At 42.6% G+C, this 22,386-nt stretch overlaps 1 protein-coding gene across 5 annotated transcripts in view; it reads right to left on the minus strand.

Annotated features, from left to right (window-relative positions):
- Positions 1-4,053: 4,053 nt before the first annotated feature.
- The window catches only part of ABCC12 (ATP binding cassette subfamily C member 12), a 96,416-nt gene continuing 78,083 nt past the window's right edge, over positions 4,054-22,386 (minus strand). For 4 of the 5 annotated variants that reach the window (XM_075536381.1, XM_075536378.1, XM_075536380.1 and 1 more), the window contains 7 exons: positions 13,022-13,111; positions 10,803-10,992; positions 10,184-10,343; positions 8,497-8,575; positions 6,563-6,676; positions 4,555-4,719; positions 4,054-4,444 (listed from right to left, as the gene is read on the minus strand). In XM_075536381.1, coding sequence (XP_075392496.1) covers positions 4,355-4,444; positions 4,555-4,719; positions 6,563-6,676; positions 8,497-8,575; positions 10,184-10,343; positions 10,803-10,992; positions 13,022-13,111 — 888 coding nt within the window. In that variant the 3' untranslated portion in view covers positions 4,054-4,354. The remainder of the gene's footprint in view (positions 4,445-4,554; positions 4,720-6,562; positions 6,677-8,496; positions 8,576-10,183; positions 10,344-10,802; positions 10,993-13,021; positions 13,112-22,386) is intronic. The other variant, XM_075536382.1, reaches the window with a different exon arrangement.

Consider the following 22,386-nt stretch of genomic DNA (forward strand, 5'->3'; position numbering starts at 1 on the left):
AAGAGTCACAGTCTCAGAAACCCACAGGGACAACTTTCCCTGTCCTACAGGGTCACTGTGAGTCAGCGTCAACTCAAGGACAGTGGGTGCTGAGTTTTTATGAAGATCACCAGTTCAGTTGCAATTATACATCTCTGCCATTGGGATATGAAGGCATTCTTAGATGAAACCTTAGCAAAAGAACATACTTGTGTTCCAATATATCTTTATTCATAAAAGTAGATGACAGGATGAATTAGGAGCAGGGATGTCTAACAAAGAGCATCCAAAAAGCTCTAATGCGTAACCTTGAGCATACGAGCACCCAGTAGGCAGAAGGAGTCCAGAACACAGCAAGTGAGGTACTCAAATACAATTAAGGGGGAAAAGTAAGGAATTTATTTCTAATTAGCATCAAAATCCGCATTAAAGGAAGATCCTGAGCTTGGCTGAACTATGTTCAACTTTACAAATTTAACATGAAAGAAAATATTTTAAAAGCCATGCTTGCAAACCCTATGGGGCCCAGTTTCTTCTCTGATGCATGGGGGCTGTCAGGAGTGCGAATCAACTCCATGACAACTGGACCTGGTTGTAATCCCCTTAAAGTCTTACTTCAGCCCTTTAAGTTCGCTGTTGATCTGAGCTGTGAAGTCCATTCAAACTCATAGTAACCCTATAGGACAGAGTAGAACTGTTGTGTGGGGTTTCTTAAGCTGTAATATCCCAGGCCATTCCAGGGAGCCACTAGTGGGTTTCGGCTGCCAACCTTTCAGTTAGCAGCCAAATGCTTAGCCATTGCGCTGCTCCTGTCAATGTTCTAGAAACATATTTCATACCCCCTCTTGGTTTCTCTGGGATTGAAAACCAGGGCCGAATTTTATTCAAATCATGTATTTTTAAGGTAGGAGAGTGGAGGCTCAGAGAGAACCAACTACTTGCCCTAAATCACATAGCTGCCCAGTGGCAGAACCAAGACTCCAAACCAAGCTATAGAAGATTATATTAGTGTAAAGAATTTTGGCTGCCCATTTTAAGTGGAGGGTTACTCAACTTTCTACAGAGGAGAGCTTTATCATGTGCCTGATAGTGACCTCTCTGCAATTAGGGTGCCCACCTTACGTTATTTGGTTTGGCCCATGAAACATGCCACTGTGATGAACATGTCCATTTTTGCCCTCTGCTACGATATTAGTGATGCTTCACACAGAGGCAGCTCTGTTCATCTGGCACTCAGAGCAAAGAGGATAAGCAATACAGCCCAAACTAACACATAATGGATATGTAGCATGAAGACAGAATAAACCACTGATGTTTGTAGTTGTTACTGTAGCATCACTGTGTCTGTCCTGACTTGTACACAGTCTTTCCAGTTCTTACTTTCTCCTGGAAAATCTCAGCTTTCCTGTAGTATTACTGCTGAGGTTAGAGAACACATTTTAGAGGTAAGTCTGATTGAGTGAGTTCATGTTTCAATAGTTGCGTGACCTTGGTATAATTACTCCTTCAGTAAAAATGGTCAGTAATATGAAGATGACTGACACTTCTAGCCATCTGCTAGGGAAAAGGTAAGGCGTCAAGAAGCTAGGCATGTGATCTGAGGAATAATGGCTGAAAGCTGTTGATTATTCAACATGCCACCCAACCCTGGTGGTGCAAATGGTTCATCAACGAGCTCCTGACTCAAAAGTTGGTGATTTGAACCAGCTGAGAGCTGCTTTGTAAGGAAATCCTTGTTTCTGAAAGGTCTCAATCATGAAACCATCTAGAAAGAGTTGTACCTGATATACAAAGGCTTTATTATTACCCACAGTCTCTTCCTGACTAACATCTGTGGTGGGGTGGGTTCATGGAGATGATTCCATGTTGTTGCACACACACACACACACACATCCAGAAGTCATCCTGCTTCATGATGAACATCAATTCTACTAGACAGACCAATGGGCATGAGAAATTCTGTAATGGGTGAGTTAAGATCAGGGTCCTAGACTAAAACTATTTGTTTCTGCTTGCATGGAAACATCTCAGAATCACAGACTGGATCCAAACTGGTAGAAAACAAAGCACCCCCTTCCCACAAACTCTCTGGGTGGCACAGCTTGCATTTGATTTAACCTGGTGGCTCAAACTTCGCTATCGATGCCATAGAAGATCTGGTAATCTGCTTCACAGCGATGACCCTATGAAAACACTATGGAGCAGTTCTACTCTGTAACACATGGTGTTTCCATGAATCAGAACCAATCTGAGGGCAATGTCTCTTGTGTTTTGGGTTTCTGCCCCAGAGTCCCCAGTCAAGCCCTACAGTCAAGCCCTCCACTAAATAGAGGTTGGTGGTTTAAATCTATCCAGAAGCACTTGGGAAGACAGGCCTGGAAATCTACTTCCAGAAAACCACAGCCATGAAAACCCTGTGAATCAAAGTTCTACTCTGCTTACATGGGTCAGAGTTGAAGTCAGAGTCCAATCCCTGGGCAGCACTGGTCTGTTTTCAGTGTTCCCATTATATACCTGGCATGGATTTATGTGGCCAGCAGGGACTGCCAGGGCCAGTAGCCACATTTGGGGGAATCATTGGATGACCACACTAAGGGCACAACAGCTGGTCCGGAGCCTAGTGGACCTGTATTTGATGTCCTCTCAATGAGGATGGCAGGTCAGAACAGTGTCCTTTCACCTTGAAGATCTCAAGTTTGGTGGGGAGCTACCTGTCAAGGTATTTCTCTTCTTCTTGTTCTTTCCTGCCACATCCTTCTTGGTATGCGTCTTGGTATTCATAATGACAACATGGCTGCTTCACTGTTTCAGTCAGGGCTTCTCTTCTGTATCTCTGGACTCCACTTCTGGTTCTACAGATGCCCATCAGGAGAGTGCTGGTGAAAAACTGACTGGGGGCCAACAGAGGCAGACTGTTGCCTTTTCACGCAAATGAGCCTGCAAGTAGCTCATACCAGCTCCCCACCCAGTGTATAAAGGAGTTCATCAGATGCTGACATTTGCTCCAGGTTTCTTGAATGCTCATTCGGTGCCAGGCACTGTGCCTACTTGCGTATTTCGGAAGATGGAAGAGCTTAGTAACCAAGACTCAGAAGGGAAAAGTGGAGAGGATCAGCATACCAGGAGACAACTTTGCTAACCCACAATGCTCTGTGGTCTAGCTAGAGCTATGCTTGAATCCACAACACAACACCGAGGCTTTCCGTCTTCAGGGTATAACTTTAGCAAGCCCAATTCCTGGTGACCTCAGGTGTGGAAAAGCAGAACTGTGCTTCATAGGGTTTGCATGGCTGTGACCTTTTGGAAGCAGATTGCCTGACCTTTCTTCTGAGGCACCCCTGGGTGAGTCCAAACCACAAGCCTTTCCGTTAATAACCAAGAGCTTAATCGTGTGAATCCCCCAGGGCCTCCTGTAGAAGCATCCTTCAAACATTCTTTCTTCATGTTTTAATTTCCTTAAAATATCACTTTAAATTAACCACACTCACTCTTAAGGTTACTTATACTATATCATAGTTGCATTTGTCATATCAAGTTTTGAAGTTGGAAGAAAACCCTTTATTTGGGAAAAGCTGTGATCATTGTGGCTGAATCATGGGAGAATGAGTTGAGGGCCTATGAAAGAGAAGAGTGGAGAAGTTTCTTCAGTAAAATAATTGAACAGCAACACTTCAGAGCAGTTTAATTTTCTGCTGTGTTTTATTTTTTTCTGTTTTTTTTCTGCTCTGTTTTAATGACCAATAAAGACTATATAAAAATGTCATTTATATAGAAAATCCAGCCTTTTATTTTCTTGGTTATTCTAATAGCTCAAATAAAACATACAAGATGATTAAAGTACGCCTATCTGTATATATACATATATATAATTCAAGTGTATATATATAGTCAAGCATATATATAGTCAAGCACTACAATTCATTTTCCATGCTACAGATCTGTGTAGTTACTGCTTGTCACCCAGGAACAATAAAAGTGAGTAAGAGTCAAGGAAAAGAAAACAGGTCTTTCCCCATCTGATCACAAAGCAAGAGACTCTTTCAAAGTCCTGTCTAGACATTTCCCTTTCTCTTTAAGGTCCTGAGATGGTTTGACAGGGACATATGACACCCTTTGGGGATTTAGGAGGTAAGAGGCAGCTTTCAATCCACTCACTTTGTCTGCCATCTAGAATCAATCCCCAGCACGCCAGGAGGCAGCTGGACAAGGCAGGGGAAATCATTTCGGCACTAGCTCAGCCTGGGATCGGTGGGGTGGGAAGAAGGATGTGTCAGGGCTGTCTCCTGAAGGGATAGCCTTCCTCCTGCACACTCAACTTACTCTTCACACACATCCTCCTCCTGTAAATCATAAGATGTGACACCCATCGGGCTTGTTATCTGGTTTTGTTTTCTGCTGCCAGTAACATCGCGAATGCAGAATCTGGATTCTCAGCTAAGACTTCAGGTTTGTCAAACTCAGCCACCTGAAAGGCAGAGAAGAAGAACAGAAGTTGTCAGGAAATTTCCACCCACGGTAATAAAGACCAAACCATGTGACATCTCCAGGGAGGGGGACCACCAGATCCTCTTTCACCTTGCCATTTTCCATGACCAGGACACGGTCACAGTTGAGAACAGTATTTAAGCGATGGGCAATGGTTAGCACGGTACAGCCTTTGAAGGAATCCTTGATGGTGCTCTGAACAAGGCTATCTGTCTTGGAGTCCATGGAGGCAGTAGCTTCATCAAGGAGAATGATCTGTTGAGGGGGAAATGGGGTAAAGGTCACACCAAGCCAATGCAGTGCCAAGAGGGATGTTTATAGCTTTAGTTTTATCTACTTTAAAAGGAAAGATCGCCGGGGTACAGAGATTAAAGCGCTCTACTGGCAACTAAAAGACCAGCAGTTTGGACCCATCAGTCCGTCACAGCAGAAGACCACTGTAGTCTGATTCCTGAAGGATGACACCCTTGCAAACGGCGTCGGCAGTTCTGCTCCGCTCCGCTACCGGGGCGCTGTGAGCCTGCAGCAACTTGACGCAGTGGATTTGCTTTGTTGGTTTACTTACAAATAAGAAAGCCTGCAAAGTAATGAGCTAAGTATTAATTTCAAGAAATCAGAAGGGAAAAAATAAGCCACGCTCTCCCACCTTCATTTCCTTCCAGGAGACCTCCTGCAAGAACAAGGGTATGCAGTTTCAGTTTTCGTTTTAAGTGGTTTAGTGCAACCCTATACACTGGAAGAAGCAAATAGGCTGCAAGCTTCATCCACTGTGCTCACAAGACTTAGCTTCAACAACAGGAGGAATCCAAATGGGACTTCATTCGTCTCCTACGGCCACTGCAAAAAACTGCCGCTGACTTAGTGGCTTAAAACAACACAAATTTACAGTAAAACCTGTAAGAACCAGAGCTTGAGAGGCCTTCTTTGCTTTTATGGATCTCGCCGGCTTTTCTGGATGCAGTCTTACCACTTCTCTCTTAGTGGAACACATTTCAGTTTTCCTTCTTTGACAAGTTAGCACCTTTGCAGGCCTTTTCTCCATGACGCTACAATTCCGGAAGGAAGACGTTCAAAATTGGTGTAAAGGGGCTAAAATCAAGGGGTGAGCAGAGGTGCATTCCTTTTTGAGGCTCTAGGCAGTTTATAGAGGCTCCTTGGCTAATAGGCCCTCCCTCGTTTTACTCTGCATCTATTTCCACTGTTACAGCTCCTTCTCTCTGACTCTCTTACTCTCCTCTCATAAGGCCCCTTGTGATTATACCTGAGAAATCCAAGGTAATCTCCCCATCAAGATCCTGAATCACATCTGAAAAGTCCCTTTTTCCACTCAGGGTGACATACTCACAGGTTTCACCATCTTAATGTAGACATTTTGGGAAAGGCTATTGGTCAGACCACCACAGTGCGAGTTTCAATTCAGGCCCAAATTCTGTTTGACTCGTACTATCTCCACCATGCCAAAGGTTCTCAGCTGTAAAAGGGTCCATGCCATGTTATGAGCATAAACTCTTTGGTTTCTACCACTTCACAGTAGGGACTAAATGATTCCTGGTTCCCTTCCCCCTGCCATTACCAAGCTTATGAACACATAATGCGTTCCCATGCCATGAGGACTCAGGGTGAGATTTTTAAAAGAAATATCAGGTTTTTTGCTCTAAGCCAGTAAGGGTGACTAAGTCACTTAGAAAATCACAAATTTTAAAATTCTGATAACCTGACATCCTGATAAGGCCACCAGGCCTTCAGTGTTCTGAGTACTGTTTATAAGGCTTCAAGATTGCTCGAGGACAATGGGAAAAGTTGAGAGACCAACTTTTCAAGCTCAAACCACTTAGGAGAACAGACAGAATACCTAAAAGCAAGCTCTCCATTGGGGGTGGGGGGGGGTTTAGAGGAAGAAGGTGCTATTGTAAATGGTTGTTATTTTTCAATTTTCACCCCTCAAAACTCTGTCTTAAGAAAAAGCGATTGGTTTTTAAATGGCCCAATTGCTCTTTCTTTGCTGAAAGACAAATGTGTAGTTCTACCCCCTGGATGGAGTGGCGCTACGGGAGATCTCCAAAATTTGAGCAATCTATTTTCCATGCTGGTTCTTTACCTTTGAATTGCGGAGAAGTGCTCTGGCCATACAAAGCAGCTGACGTTCCCCTACTGAGAAGTTTTCTCCATTTTCTGTGACTTCCGCCTGTAATTTTTCGGGGAGTTTCATTATCTATAAAACACAGAAAATGCCACATTTATGCTGATGATCTATAAAATTGTCCTGCATTGCCTATATTGATTGCCCCCTTCCTCTTGCATTTATAAGCTTGCTTTATTTTACTGTAGAAAAGAAAATGCAAAATAACAATCATTCCAATATTGCAAACAGGCACCAGGGAAAGACCAAGGAGGAGGCGGACAGTAATAATTTAAAATCTCAGTATGATTCATAGAACCCTGAAGACATCCTGCCTAAGAGTACAAATCATGCACAAAGCATCCACATATGGCCCCAAAGGACTCACAATCAAGTGCAGACTGCTTTCAGGGCCCTTGTTTCCATGAAGAAAAAAAAAAGGAATGGGAGGGGCACATTTTCTGGTAAACGCGGAAGAAGAATAATTAGTCATCAAGTCAAAGTGGCTTTGGGAAATGTTCATTTGGTGTGTAGACAGGGAGTAAGACTCCTTCTGGGCTGAAGTGGTGCCCATACTCATGTGCTGACCCCATCTGGAGCTGGGACTCTTACAGGCCCAGAGTCCTCTTTCACGGATGGCTCAGTAGACTCCAACTAGCCACAGCCAACACTTCTGGACCCTGCCATCCGTCTCACCTTTCTGGAGCATCTCTTGGATAAGCAGGTGAGGCCACTGGCAAAGCAGTAGTACACACCATCTGTTCCAGAGTGAAATGGTCTTGGATTTGGATCTCCTATCTGCCACCTTGCTGGCCCAAAGTGAGGACGAGTTGAAGCGCACACTAATGAAGATGAAGGATTGTAGCCTGCAGTACGGATTCCAACTCAAGGTGAGCAAGACTAAAATCCTCACAACTGGACCACTAGGTGGCATCATGCTTAATGGAGAAAATGTTGAGGTTGTCAAGGATTTTGTCTTACTTGGATCCACAATCAATGTTCATGGAAGTGGCAGTGAAGAGATCAAAAGATAAGTTGAATTAGGTAAATCTGCTACCTAAGACCTCTTTAGAGTGCTGAAGAGCAAGGATGTTACTTTGAGAACCGAGGTGTGCCTGACCTAAGCCATGGTACGCTCTATGGTGTCATATGCATGTGAAAAACTGGACATTGAGTAAGGAAGGCCATAGAAGAACAGATGCATTTGAATTGTGGGGCTGGAGAAAAATATGGAAGTTACATGGACTGCTAAAAGGACAAGCTGATCTGTATGGGAAGAAGTAGGTCCGAGTGCTCCTTTGAGGCAAGGATGGCAAAACTGCATCTTACGTACTTTGGACATACTGTCAGGAGCGACTAGTCCCTGAAGGACATTATGTTTGGTAAAGTGGCGGAGTGGCAAAAAAGAGAAAGGCCCTTGAGCTGGATGGACACAGTGGCTGCACCAATGGGCTCAGGCATAGGAACTATTGTGAGGATGCTGCAGGACCGCGCAGTGTTTCATTCTGCTGTGCACAGGGTCGCTGTGGGTTGGAGCTAACTCAATGTTACCTGGCAGCAACAACAACATTTGCCACTCACTAGTCTTGGTAGTCTGGATAGGTTACTTCCCTGTCTGAACCTTCATTTCTACATCTACACAACTGGGGGAACAACACTCACCTCAGAGGGTTCTAATAAAGATCAAGTAGGATGATTAACATAGAGATCTGAGCTGGATCATCTCAAAGGCTTAATTAATCAATGGTATCTATTGTTGCTTTCCATAACAGCGAGTAAAGCAGGAGCTTCTGTATTAACTGCCTTGAATGGTGCCCAAAACAAAACCTGGTCAAACCTGCTGGGAAAAGTGCTTGTGAAATTAAAACCTGAGCCAGGTAGCTAACGCTATCTGGGAAGCCCCAGAAACATACTGTGTCTCTCATGAAAGTTCTCTCCAGAACCTGCCAGAGCATCTTGTCAGTGTGACTCTCAAAAGGATCCAGGTTGTACCTGCAATGAAGGAAAGAACAGGGGCTGAATTTCGGTGGTTGAGAGTCTGGGGAGCACATTTTACGCAACATGTGAGGAAATGGGACGTGGTCTATAATGGCCCTGCAGCTTGACAAGTTGTGTCCTCTCAGGACAACAACCCAGTAAAAACTAACCTCAGCCTACAATAATGAGGACTCCCAAGATCACGACCAAGCAGAAACCACAAAGGCATGCGCAATGCTGCCTACAAGACACACCTGGACCTTTCCTCTGCCGTGTGCCGCAAAATAGGTTTTGGTTTTTGTTGTTAGCTGCTCAAGTTTCCCCTAATTCATGGGACGCCATGACTAATGGGATGAAATTATTGTAATACATGAGGTTTTCAATGGCTGATTTTTGGAATTAGATCACGGGGCCTTTTTTCCTAGTCCATCTTGGTCTGGAAGCTCCTTTGAATCCTGCTCAGCGTCATATCAGCATGCGGGCTTCCACTGACAGATGGGTGGTGGCAGCACATGAAGTGCATTGGCTGGAAAAATCAAAACAAGTCTACTTCATGGAAGGAACCACTGAACCCTAACTGCCTCCAATGTGGATTTTACCTGGCACATATGCATCCCCTCTTGCTCTTTATGGAAAGAATAATTAAACCTGCCGTTCTATTTACTCCACATTCAGAGTGATCTTGTGTGGTGCAAAAGGTGAATCTACAATTCCTAGAAACTTGCAAAGGCTGGGTATGGAGAGTGGAATTCTAGAGTTTCATGAATGCATATTGTACTTTTCTTGGACGATTTCAAATAGAGCTCTCCTACATTGTCTGCCACTAAAAGGGGGAAAAAGTCGCTGCAGTAAACTAATTGAAAAACTCTAGAATAAATTTGAGGGTGGTGTCTTCTGATGGGATTTCCCATTTTTAATTTAATTCTGTGGTTTTCCCCTTTGTGCTCAGAGCTTAGATCTTGAATCCCCAGAAGTTACAATTCTAGTGTTCTTATAATTCTTCCCAGCTTCTATTTACTCTGCAACCAGTTGCCATTGAGTCAATTCAGACTTCAACTATGGAGAGTAGAAGTGTGCATCGCAGGGTTTTCTACAGTAATTCTTCCGAAAATGGATTTCCAGCCTTTCTTCCAAGGTGCCTCAGGGTGGACTAGAACGTCCATCCTTTTGGTAGTAGACAGGCAGACTAACAGTTCACTCCTTAGTGGAACTTAATTCATGTGCTACCCAGCAGTAGTATCGAGCCATTCATTTCATGTACAAACTTGGGCACTTTTGAAAGGGGCCACTGAAAAATCAGATGGGATAGTGGAGCACAGGTAGAAGCCAGGATTCGGGGAAAACCAGGACATCTGTTTGCCCTACATATAAGCATCTTGCTTATCATGTATGAACAATATAAATTATAACATACAAGTAGTGCTTGAAGTCCTGATGCCTTCTCCTTCCAGGCCCCTTTCAGAATCTGACGTCTGCAGGGCTTCTGAGCACCTTGGGAATCTGCTTCCCTCAGGTCAAACAGCCCCAGGCCAGCCATGCCTTCACCGAGCCTCACCAGGAGCTTCACGTCCTTATGATTTCACTATACACACATAGGATTGCACAATGATAAAGAACAGCTACCTTACTGTACCTACAAACAGGACGGGATCCTGGGGGATCACAGTCAGCTTTGTTCTGAGGTCTTCCAGACCTATGGTACAGATATCCACTTCATCAATGAAGATGGTACCACTGGCTGGCTCCACCAGGCGAAACAAGGCCATTCCTAAGGATGACTTTCCTGGGGACAATAAAAGCAAAAATGGCAAATCAAGCACCAACGTATATTTCCATCATATCCAGGCTTTTAATTAAGAGAAGTTTTATTGCAATAGAAGCAATATTGTCTTCGAAGGCTGTGCAGACAAGCAGTCCTCCTGTAACGTGCACCTGGCAGCTCTAGTGCACTCAACCTCCCCACCACTGCAGGGGCCTCTAGTACCCTACTCATCCTCAGGGCCTTGTTAAGCAGGAATGATTCTCATTTAATTAAGTCAAAAACTGGTGTGTACTTGCTTCTAGTGCTGTACACCCATTCAACCTGAAATACTAATTTACAGTAGAAAGATCTGAAAGGAGAAAAAATAAACAAACATCCTCCACCACATAGATGCATCACCCTCTGGTGGGACTTAATTAGCATATCCAGCGGAATTCAAAGGAATCAACGGAGAGACACAAAAACAGAGCTAGTCCTTACCAGAACCTGTTCTTCCAACAATCCCAACCGTCTGCCCGCTCTGGATGTTCAGGTTCAGCCCGCTGAGGACAAGGGGAGTATTGTCTCTGTATCTCATCTGATAGTCTTTGAATGTTATCTCGCCCTGGCTGGGCCAGTCCTTGGGACAGGCTTCCACTCTGAGGGGGTGAGTGCATTCAGGAACACAAGTCTGAAAAGCAAAGTCGTGTACGATAGATCAACACCATTCACTTGCTTACTCACTTTATACCTTGACTCATTTACACAATTCCAGTCCTTGGAACTCACTGGTGGTGAACTAGACCAATGAGGACCCTGCACGCAAGGAACTCACACACCCATGGAAAGTCAGATAATAAACAATAACCTTTTCAGAAATGAAGACCACAGAATAATATAATAGAGTATGATTTATCAGGTGGATGGAAGGGTCCAAGGAAGGCTTTTAGGGGAAAGTGGAATTCATGCTGAGCCTGGAATAAGTGAAGATGTCGACTACAAGACTTAAAGCCCGTGGAAGCTTGCATGTTGCGGATGCTGAGCAGATTTCAAAGGAGCTTCCAGGCTAGGGTGGACTAGGAAGAAAGGCCTGGCCATCAATGGATACCTTGTGGGTTTCAACAGTCCTTTGGGCAATGTGTCACCATGACTAAGAGGCCAACTGGACAGGAGCTAACAACAACAATGTTCAGAACAAACTTAGGTGACTAGCGGAAGAAAAAAAAAGTTGTGTGGTTAGAGCTTTGTGGACAGAGTAATAGATGATTTATAAAAACAGCCAAGTCACATGGCACACTGGGCTGGTGGGCCTGGAGTCAGCAGTGTGATGCTGAAGCTGAGTGATAATTCCAGATCAAGTCTTCAGATTTTCAGAATTCAATGATACATAATTTCTGTATCTGTAAGAGTCATCAAGGGGCTGTTGGTAGAATTCTTTTCTTCCACTTGGGAGACCCAGGTTTTAATTCCTGGCTAATGTACCTTATAAGAACCAGTGGCAATCTATTTGTCATTAGAGGCTTGTATATTGCCGATGCTGAACAGGTTTCATATATAGACCTGGAAGACAGACCTGGAAATGAAGGAAAAGCCCTCTGGATCACAGGAGGTCAATGCTCACAGGGTTACCATGAGTTAGAGGTCAACTGGACAGCAGTTAACAGAAGCACCAACAAAGAGTCACCATGGAACTAAAATAGAAAGATGACAAGAATGCAGGATTCTAAGTTCAGAGGTCTTCAGAGCTGCATGAGAAGCATTAGCATTTCCTAAAGGCCCAAGAAAGATCAAGCCCAACTAAGGCGTATAGCAGCTTAGCTGAGTTAAAAAAAAAAAAAGTCCTCCTCTTAAGTTATGAAGAAGTCCTTGTTAGTGACAAGAACTATGGGGGCTGGCTATCTCAAATCTCTGGTTAATAAGCAACTTTGACGAACTCAGAAAATGATTGTATCCCTAGGGAGTATTTCTAACTCAGATTCAGAATTAAGAATACAAGATGCCAGACTGTAACAGTCATATAGAAGGAGCAGTTGAAGAAATCTGCATGGTAGGAGTCTTAACTATTTGCAATAGTAAGAAAATTTGGGATTGTGATTATAAATTGAACTATATAAAGAATGATTGACTTAAACCTGTTTTTAAGTTGAAAGTTTACTGTTTATATACAGCCTTGGAATATTGATGAAAGCATAAAGCTCACCATATTTCAAAGCTTAATTTATTAGATTTGTACAACCTTAGCAAAGTTGGTTTGTTAAATCAGATAATTGAGGAACCTAAAAAGGAAATTAAATGTGTTACATTTAAATGCAGTTTAAAATATATGAAAGTATTTAATTAAAGTTTATAGATGGAGCTAAGCATTATTCAGAGGCCCTTAAATATACTGGCTACAATTGGCTAGACAGCTTTTCAAATAATAGTAGAATTTATGAACTGAGCATAAAAGTTTATAGAAAAGAATTAAACTTCTTTAAAATTTACCATTTCAGTTAAGTCAAATAAGAATTGTCTTTCTGTGCACAAAAAATTGCTAAGAAACTCATCTTCCATGATAAGAACTTCAGATTGTCATGTGAAGAATTCTTAAGAAGAAAAGTGATGTGGTCACACTATTTTTTTTTAATTTTCAAGATTCCTTTCACATATAAAAATGCCAAATATTTGCATAAATTCTGCATGGTAAGTTGTGCCCCCTTTCTCATAGCCCAATTCCTTACTGAAATATACTCTCTGAGCAGCTCCACGGAGGTGAATTTGGCTTGGGTCTCCGTTCCTGTGCGCACACACACTTGGAGCAGTCCACTGAGCTGTGGGAAAGGAACCAACAGTCGCAATTAGTGTGTTCCACTGGGTTCCTGGGTGCTGGTTTACACACTAGCTACTGACCAGAAGGTGGGTCGTTTGTGTCGCAGAAGAAAGTCCGAGTCATCTACTTCCAAAAGTCACAGCCCTGCAAGCCCTATGGAGTGCAGTTCGCCTGAAATGGGATCTCGACCCAATGGCCACTGGTTTGGGTTCCCCCTTTCCTGAACAACACCCGGGAATCCCCGTCGCTGCCCTGCCTCCCTCAGATCCACATGTAAAGGAGGCCTGCATCCCAGCCAAGCTCCCAGAAGTAAAGCTATTCCTGTTGGGATGTTTTGCCTTTAAACACTTCCTTTGTATTTAGAAACAAATGATAATTACATTTTTTCCTGGCACTCCAGATGGTGAGAATCATCCCACCACAACACCACTTGATCACATGCCTCTTTGTTTGAGCGGTGGGCAACTGCTGCCAGGCTGGAATTCTTCCAGGGAGCCAAGTGAACTGCTGGGTGCCGGCCCCTTGCTGCCACCTGGCGGGGCCCCTGTGCCTATTCACCCGCCCCTCTCCGCCCGGCCAGGGGCCAAGGAGCCACTGGAAACCCACTCACCGCGGATGCTCAGAGCTGAAAGATCAGAATGCCATCAAGGCCATTGACTGGCCTTAAAAATGAGGAAAGCAAGGCTCGGACTGGGACCTTCAGAAACCAACCCTGAGATTTGAGGAGTAGTTTATTAGGGCAGTGTCTGGGCTAAAATGGTGCTACCCTCTACCCCCACTCCAAAAGACTCTGCCCACATCCAAATCCTCAGAACTTGTGAATGTAGCCTTACATGGAAAAACAGTCCGCAGATACGATGAAGGATTTTGTGATGGATTCGTTCTGGATTACGTACATCATACTGAATGATATCGTGTCCATTTCATCTCATAGCAACCCTGTAGGACAGAACAGAACCTTGCCCCAGGGTTTCTGAGACTGTAAAAGCCAATAGAGCACACTGCTTCAATGCTTTTTCTATGAAGCTTCCAGGGAACTCAAATCACTGACATTGCAGTTAGCAGCCTAAAACTTAGCCCACTGTCCTCCTAGGTCTCCTTGAATTACCTACTTAGGCCCTAGGTCAAATGGTAAGTGTCTTATAGGAGGGGAGAGAAGACACTGAGAGGAGGAGCGACAGAGCAGAGAACAGCGCAATGTGTCTGCAAGCCAAGGAATGCCAAGGTGACCTTACGCACCGGCCACAAGTGTGTGGTCATCAAGGTTCCCAAGTTCGTGATCGCAGACCTCAGGGGCTTCAAGCTCAACCCCTGCGTGAAGTACCGCGTCCAGGAGAGCCTTGGCATCCCTGGCAGCTAAGGAGCTCTTCCGGCAAACGGCTGCCCCCGCAATCGAAAAAGAACGTTCCAGAGATGCTGGAGAAGATGGGATTTGAGCCCACACAGGAAGGGAAGCTCTTCCAGTTGTACCCCAAGAATTTTCCACAGTAAGCGAGCAAAGCCAGCATGAGAATCACGGGAGACCTTTGGAAAATGTCGATAAAGCCGCTCTGTGTTTGCACCTTGTGAAGTGAGAATACATGACTCACAGGTTGCGGGTAGTGACCTGGGCGCTTACTCTGAAAGCAGCTCTGTGGAGGTGGATAAACTGTCTCCTCCAAAAATGGTTTGGGGAAGAATGCTAAGTGGGGGAACAGAATTTCCAAAGCAGATTCAGCCATTCCACCTACCTCCCACCCCCTCTCACAATTCCTCAACACAAGGTTTTCGAAGGAACTGATTTTTAAAGTCAGATCATCTCACTGTTCTTTTATAGGCAAATCTAACAGAAGAGGCCAAACTAACTATTCTTGTAATTTGCGCTCTCCTATTGTGGCTGGGCTATCGGTCAGAACCAACTCTATGACACTAACAACATTATTTTAATTCATGGCCTCTCAGATCTTTAATACTTGTTCATCAGCCCTTATGTCAAACTTCCTACTTCTGAAAGGAGGATCAAGAATTTTTTTATTTAAATAAAAGGCCATCAGCTGGGACATAAAAGGGAACTATGATAGGATGTTTGTCATTTTATGCCACCAAGTTTGTGGCAGTTTGTTACAGCTGTCCTGGGAAAACAATGTTCCCAGAAAGGATCAGCAGAGGGTGGAAGGAGAAAGGCAGAGAAGAAAAAGCTGCCAATCTAGAGTGTGCTCAAGAGCAGGTGGTTGCCGTGGGAAAGTCAAGTTCACCCCTCAAGACCTCTGTGAGACTATGTGAAACACACCTCAGAGATGCCCGCATGTACTGGTGAAGGGGCTGGCATATGTATGTACATACACACACACACACACATGCACACTCCAGTCTAGGAAGCCCACAGGGGAAGTCTCACCATATCCTTCAGGGTCACCAAGAGTTAGAATTGACTTGATGACAGATTTTTATATATATATCCCTTTATTCATTGCTGGGAGTGAGTACTCCACCTAGCCCCAATCTACCCTGAGCTTGGCTTAAGCACCCTCCATGGCAATAAGGAGTCAGCTGGCCTGCCCTGGAATGATGAGTGCTGAGGGCATATGGGTGGGGCATCAACAGCTTCTGACTTCTTCACAAAGTGAGCTACAGGCAGGATCAAGCCTTCTCTTCTCCCAATAGTAACAGACTCTCGTCGTAGGCACCGGGCACGATTGAAAAGCTGGCTCTCCAGAGGTGAGCATGACAGATACTCTGCATTCATACAGAGCTTACATCCTACAGGGCAGATAGACTAATAATCAATAAACTATAAACAAGGCAATCTCAGTAAATGATAGGAATAATAAAAAGCCAATAAAACAGGATGTGAGAGGAGGGGTGGGGGTGAGTGAAGATGCTGTATGAGAAGATGGCATTTGAACTTCCAGTATTTCCAACACCAGCAGGGTCACCCAGGAGACAGGTTTCAGCAGCGTGTGCAGACTAAGCCAGACCATTAAGAAAGAGCGGGGAATCTACTTTTGAAAATTAGTCACTGAGAACGTCATGGACCACAGCAGAATAGTGTCTGTTATGGTTCTGAGGATTAGCCTTCTAAGTTGAGAGATACGAACCAGCAGCCACAACAATGTACTCAAAGATGTTAACAATCATGGATGGTAGAGGACTAGGCAATTTTTTGTTTTGATGTGTATGGTGTTGTCATGGGTTGGAGGCAATTCAACAACAACTAACTACACCCATGACGCATATATGGGAAAGAGCTTCCCAAGAAGAGCTTAACATTTTAAAAATCTCCAGGTGGCTGAGAGGAAGCTTGACAGAATGGAGGCAGTGTGGTCTGAGCAGAGTGTGTGTGTTTATGTGTGGGGATGAGGTGAGGGACCCCTGTGCAGTGGGGTGCTGTGGATCCTTGTTAAAAACTCACTGTGGCCTTCCCTCAGCAGGCTTCCCTTGCTGCATTGCTGCTTAACTATCTCAGTTGCTATTTTTCTTAAGAGTCATGGTTTTGTGGGTATTTTGTTCCACCAAGAGGATATTTGGCAATTGTGATGGGCTGAATGATGTCCCCACAAAATTTATGTTGAAAATCTAACCCCTGTGAATATGTTTTTATCTAAAAAGATCATCTTTGAAGATGTTATCAATTAACTTATCATGAGATTATACTGGAATAGGGTGAAATCTAATCCCATCTGAGCGGTTTCCTGTAAAGAGGAAAGAAACAAAGAGATTCAAAAGTAAAAGGACCATGTAATGACAGAGTCATATTACAGATGCAACCAAAGAATGCCCAGGATTGTCAGAAACTGGGAGAGACAAGAAGGATCTCTCCCTAGAGCCATCAGAGAGAAGCTGGCCTAGCCAAAACCTTAAATTTGGACTACTACCTCCAGATGATGTACTATGGCGGGAATGACACAACCAGAGGAATGATGTTGCAGTCATCTCCTAAAAGGATGTTTCGATATCTTTCTTGAAGTCCAATGCTATTTTTGTTAGGATAACCTCTATCCATATACAAGGAAATCTGACCAATACCAATATTCACAGTTATGCACCAACCACTGAAGCTAGTGATGCGGACACTGAAAACTTCTACCAACGTCTTCAGTCTGAACTTGATCAAGTATGCTATCAAGCTGCATTGATCATGATTGGTGATTGGAATGCAAAATTTGGAAACAGAGGAAGGAAGAGTAGTTGGAGAATATGGGCTTTGTGAGAAAGTTAAGTGGGTGGAGATCACATGATAGAATTTTGTAAGGCCAAGGACATTTTCATTGCAAATACTTTTTTTATGAAACACACAAAAATCAAATGGAGTACATCTGTGGGAAGAAACGGGGGAGAAGCTCAATATCAGCAACCAAAACCTGGCCAGGGGCCAACAATGGAACAGGCCACCAATTGTTCATATGTAAACTCCGGTTGAAGAAAATTATAACCAATCGGGGAGAAACAAAATATAACTTTGAGCATATTCCACCCAAATTGTGAGAACATCTCAAGAACAAATTTGCCACAACTGTGGCATGACATCAAGAACATAATCCATGAAGAAACAAAAGGCCATTCAAAAGACAGGAAAGAAAGAAAAGATCAAATTGGTTATCAGAAGAGAATCTGCAACTTGCTCTTTTGTTTTTTAAAGCTGAGAAAAAATTATATAAAAGATTATTGGACCAAAGTACATAAAAATAAAGAAAACAAACTATGCAAAGCAAAATATCTTTTTTTTAAATCTAATTAACACCCCCACAGCTTTTGCATGTATAATTCAGTGCCATTGATTATACTCTTTGAGTTGTACAACCATTATTGCTATCCTTTTCCAAATTATTCCACCACCAATAGCATAAATCAATGGTCCCTACACAACAATTCTTTATTCTTCATCCATGGTAACCATTGCTCAAGTTTGCTTGTTTCTTTTTTATTTAGTAGTTTTCTTCGTACAATATTCACATATCATATAATTCCCTGGTTAAATCACTTTCTTAAAGAGTTGTATATACATCACCACAAGATTTGGTGGGAAATGCATAACTTTCTATAAATACGTTATTTATCTAAATTACAGAATGATGTAGAAAACCTCAACAAACCTGTAAAATGAGGAAAAGTAGATCTAATCATAAAATTAAGAAACAATCAAAACCCAACAACAAAAAGTCTGGGTCCAGATGGTCTCACTGGGAAATTCTATCAAACATTTAGGGAAGACTTAATATCAACTGTCCCACAATATACAAGTAGACAATATACTACCAAACTCATTTTTGGAAGCAACTATAACTCTGATATTTAAACCAGTCAAAGACATCACGAGAATTGAAAAATTACAGAATAATAACTATAAATGCTAAGATCCTCAACAGAATTCAACTAAGCATAAAAAAATAATATATCACTATCAAGTGGTATTCATACCAAATATGCAAGGATGGTTTAATATTAGAAAAATTATTATAATTTATTATATAAATAAAATAAAGGAGAGGAATCATATGATTATGTCAATCAGTGTAGAAAAGGCATTTGATAAAATTCAACATCCATTCCTGATTAAAAAAACACTCAACAAAATAGGTATCGAAGGGAAAATTATCAATATAATAATAGACATATATGTAAAATCTATAGCCTGAATCTCACTGAACAGAGAGAAATAAATCCTTTCCTCTTTGAACAGGAAGTAAGCAAGGTTGCCCTTTATTACCACTTTTATTTAATATTGCTCTGGAAGTTTAGTTAGAGCCATAAGATATCAAAAAAAATTAAAGGTATCCACATAGGCAAGGAAGGAAAAAAATTTCTTTATTTGCAGATAACAGAATTCTATATATAGAAGACCCCAAAGATTCAAACTAATTGAAAAATTTGGAAATGAGCAGGCTATAAGATCAACATACAAAAATCAGTTGTGTATTAAGGATGATGATACTGAAAATAGCATTAAAAGAACAATGCTATTAAAAAAAGAATACCATTTACAATACCTACACAAAAGATAAAATATTAAGGAATAAATGTTGCAAAAGAGAAACGAAGGACTTAGACAAAGAAAGCTGCAGAATACTCGAAGAAACCAAAGGAAATTTACACAAATGGAATAAGCTCCCATGTTTCTGGATGGGCAGACTAAATATTGTGAAAAATGTCAATATTACCAAAATTAATTTGCAAATTCAACACAATTCTGATCTAACTTTCACCACAATTTTTCAAAGACATGGAAAAACTAATTACCAACTTTATATGGAAAGGAAAGAAGCATTGGATAAATAAAAACACTATTAAAAAATGAAAACAAAGTAGGCTTTTTACTCTCAGAGCTTAAAATCTACTTATAGCCCTGGTAATCAAAGGAGGCTGGTGCTGGTATCATGATAGATAAAAAGACCAATGGAATAGAATAAAAAACCCAGAACTACAACCGTAGCCATCTAATTTTTGATAAAGAGCTAAAACACATTAATTAGACAAGTTGGACAGTGAAAAAGGAAGACTGAAGAAAAATCAATACTTTTGAATTATGATGTTGACAAAGAATATTGAAAAGACCACGGACTGCCCAAAAGGAAAGAAAAGAAAAAAAAAAGAATGTCTTAGAGGTACGGCCAGAAAGCTCCTTAGGAGCCAAGGAGCTTCTAAGTCTCACATACTTTGGACATGTTCTCAGGAGAGACCAGTCCCTGGAGAAGGACATCATGCTTGGTAGAGGGTCAGTGAAAAAGAGGACGGTCCTCAGCAAGCTGGATGGACACAGTCATTGAAACAATGAACTCAACCCTAAGAACAATTGTGAGATGGGGCTGGGAGTGTTTCCTTCTGTTGTGCATGGGCCGGAACCAACTTGATGGCACCTACAACTTTCAGAACTGTGCGACAAAAGTTTTCTCTTCTTACAAGAATCCAAATTTGGGGTATTATTATCTATTATAACAGATCTAAAATGTCTACAGAGACTTTTTATTATCACAAAGGGGTGTGTGTGTGTACAGGGCTACTGGGATCTAGTGGGTGGAAGTAGGAATGGTAGTAAACATTCAACAATCCATAGGACAGTATCTTACAAAAAGGATTACCAAGCCCAAATGTCAATAGGGCCAAATTTAAGAAATTCTCTTAGAATATAGGAAATCCATTTCCCCATCCTCATATATAAATATATTTACATATGCACATGCCTTTATCTAGACCTCTATAAATGCCCTTTGTCTCCCAGCTCTTTCCTCTATTTCCCTTTACTTTCCTCCTGACCCACTATCATGCTGAGTCCCGACCAGGGTTTCAGCAATTCCTCTTTGTTACATTACCTTTGACCATGCCCTACCAGGCCTCCCATACCCTTCTCACCACCAATTTGGATCACTTGTTGTGCCCTTGTGCCTGGGTTTATTAACACCATTACCTTTCCCCCCACCTCCCCCTCTCCCATGTTCCCCAAGAACTGTTGGTCCCATTGTTTTCTCCTCCAGATTGTTTATCTAGCCTATCCTATTTAGACAGAACTGCGGAGATAATAACATGAACAAAAACAAGACCGAAGAAAACCAAGCAACACTATACAATAAAACAACAACAACAAACCAATGACAAAACAAAAACAAGAAAAGCTTATAGTACTTCAAAGACTATTTGTTGGCCTTTAGGAGTGTTTTCCAGTCCAGTCTGTTGGGGCACCATACCCTGGCCTCAAAGTCCACCTTCAGCATTCCCTGGGGCCTCACTGCTCTGTTCCCTTGTTGTTCTGTTGCACCCCCTTATTGTTTTGCCTCCGTGTGGCGGGATCAGATCAGGCGCAATTCCCCCGGTATTGTCCCCTGTAGGGCTATGGGTCAGTGAGGGGCGTCATGTCTCATAGTGGAGCCGGCCATGTAGTCCTCTCTGTGGACTGGCTACTCTAATAGGGAACATCATCCTCACAGTCTGGTTTATGTGCATATATTTATAAGTTTAGCATTAAGGTAGCAGAAGGACATTGGGCCTCCGCTCAAGTACTCCCTCAATGCAAAAATATTTTCTTCTATTTAAATTGGCATTCTATGATGCTCACCTTCCCAACACAACTGCTGAAGATAAAGGGTGAATAAACAATTGTGGTGAAGAAAGCTGATGGTGCCCGGCTATCAAAAGATATAGCGTCTGGGGTCTTAAAGGCTTGAAGGTAAACAAGCAGTCATCTAGCTCAGAAACAACAAAGCCCATATGGAAGAAACACACCAGCCTGTGTGATCACAAGGTGCAGAAGGGATCAATTATCAGGCATCAAAGAACAAAAAATCATATCATTGTGTGCTCATGATAGGATCGCTGATGACTAATGGGTGCATAAGCAAATGTGGTGAAGAAAGCTGATGGTGCCTGATTATTAAAAGATATAGTGTCTGGTGTCCTAAAGGCTTGAAGGTAAACAAGTGGCCATCTAGCTCAGAAGCAACAATACCCACATCGAAGAAGCACACCAGCCTATGCGATCACAAGGTGTCAAGGGATCAGGTATCAGGCATCATCAGAACAAAAAAATCTTACCATAGTGAATGAGTGGGGGAGTGAGGAGTGGAGACCCAAAGCCCATTTGTAGACCCCTTACAGTAGGGTCTCGGGAAGGAGACGAACCATTCAGGATGTGATGTAGCAATGATGAAACACAACTTTCTTCTAGTTCCTAAATACTTCCTTCCTTCCCCCACCACTAACATGATTCTAATTCTACCTTGCAAGTCTGGCTAGATGAGAGAATGTACACTGGTACAGATAGGAACTGGAAATGTAGGGAATCCAGGGCGGATGACCCCTTCAGGACCAGTGGTGTGAGTGGTTATACTGGGAGGGTCGAAGGAGGGTGGGTTGGAAAGAGGGAAACGATTACAAGGATCTACATATGACCTCCTCCCTGGGGGACGGACAACAGAAAAGTGGGTGAAGGGAGACGTCGGAGAGGCCATATGCCAAAATAATAATTTATAAATTAACAAGGGTTTTTTATGAGGTGGGTGGAGCAGGGAGGGAGGGGAAAAATAAGGAGCTGATGCCAGGCGCTTAGGTGGAGAGCAGATGGTTTGAGAATGATGAGGGCAATGAATGTACAAATGTGCTTTACACAATTGATGTATGTATGGGTTGTGATAAGAGTTGTATGAGCCCCTAATAAAATGATTTTTTTAAAAGAATATACGAGATCCTCCTGCCCACAGCCTACAAAGCCCCATGCATTCTATTCCTCCTGACCGCTCAGATCTTATTTCTGCACCTCTGCTCAAGCCAAATTGACCTCTGAGTTCCTCAAATACAGGAAGTTCATGA

Source organism: Tenrec ecaudatus, chromosome 18 (assembly GCF_050624435.1).
Source record: "Tenrec ecaudatus isolate mTenEca1 chromosome 18, mTenEca1.hap1, whole genome shotgun sequence".
NCBI lineage: Eukaryota > Metazoa > Chordata > Mammalia > Afrosoricida > Tenrecidae > Tenrec > Tenrec ecaudatus.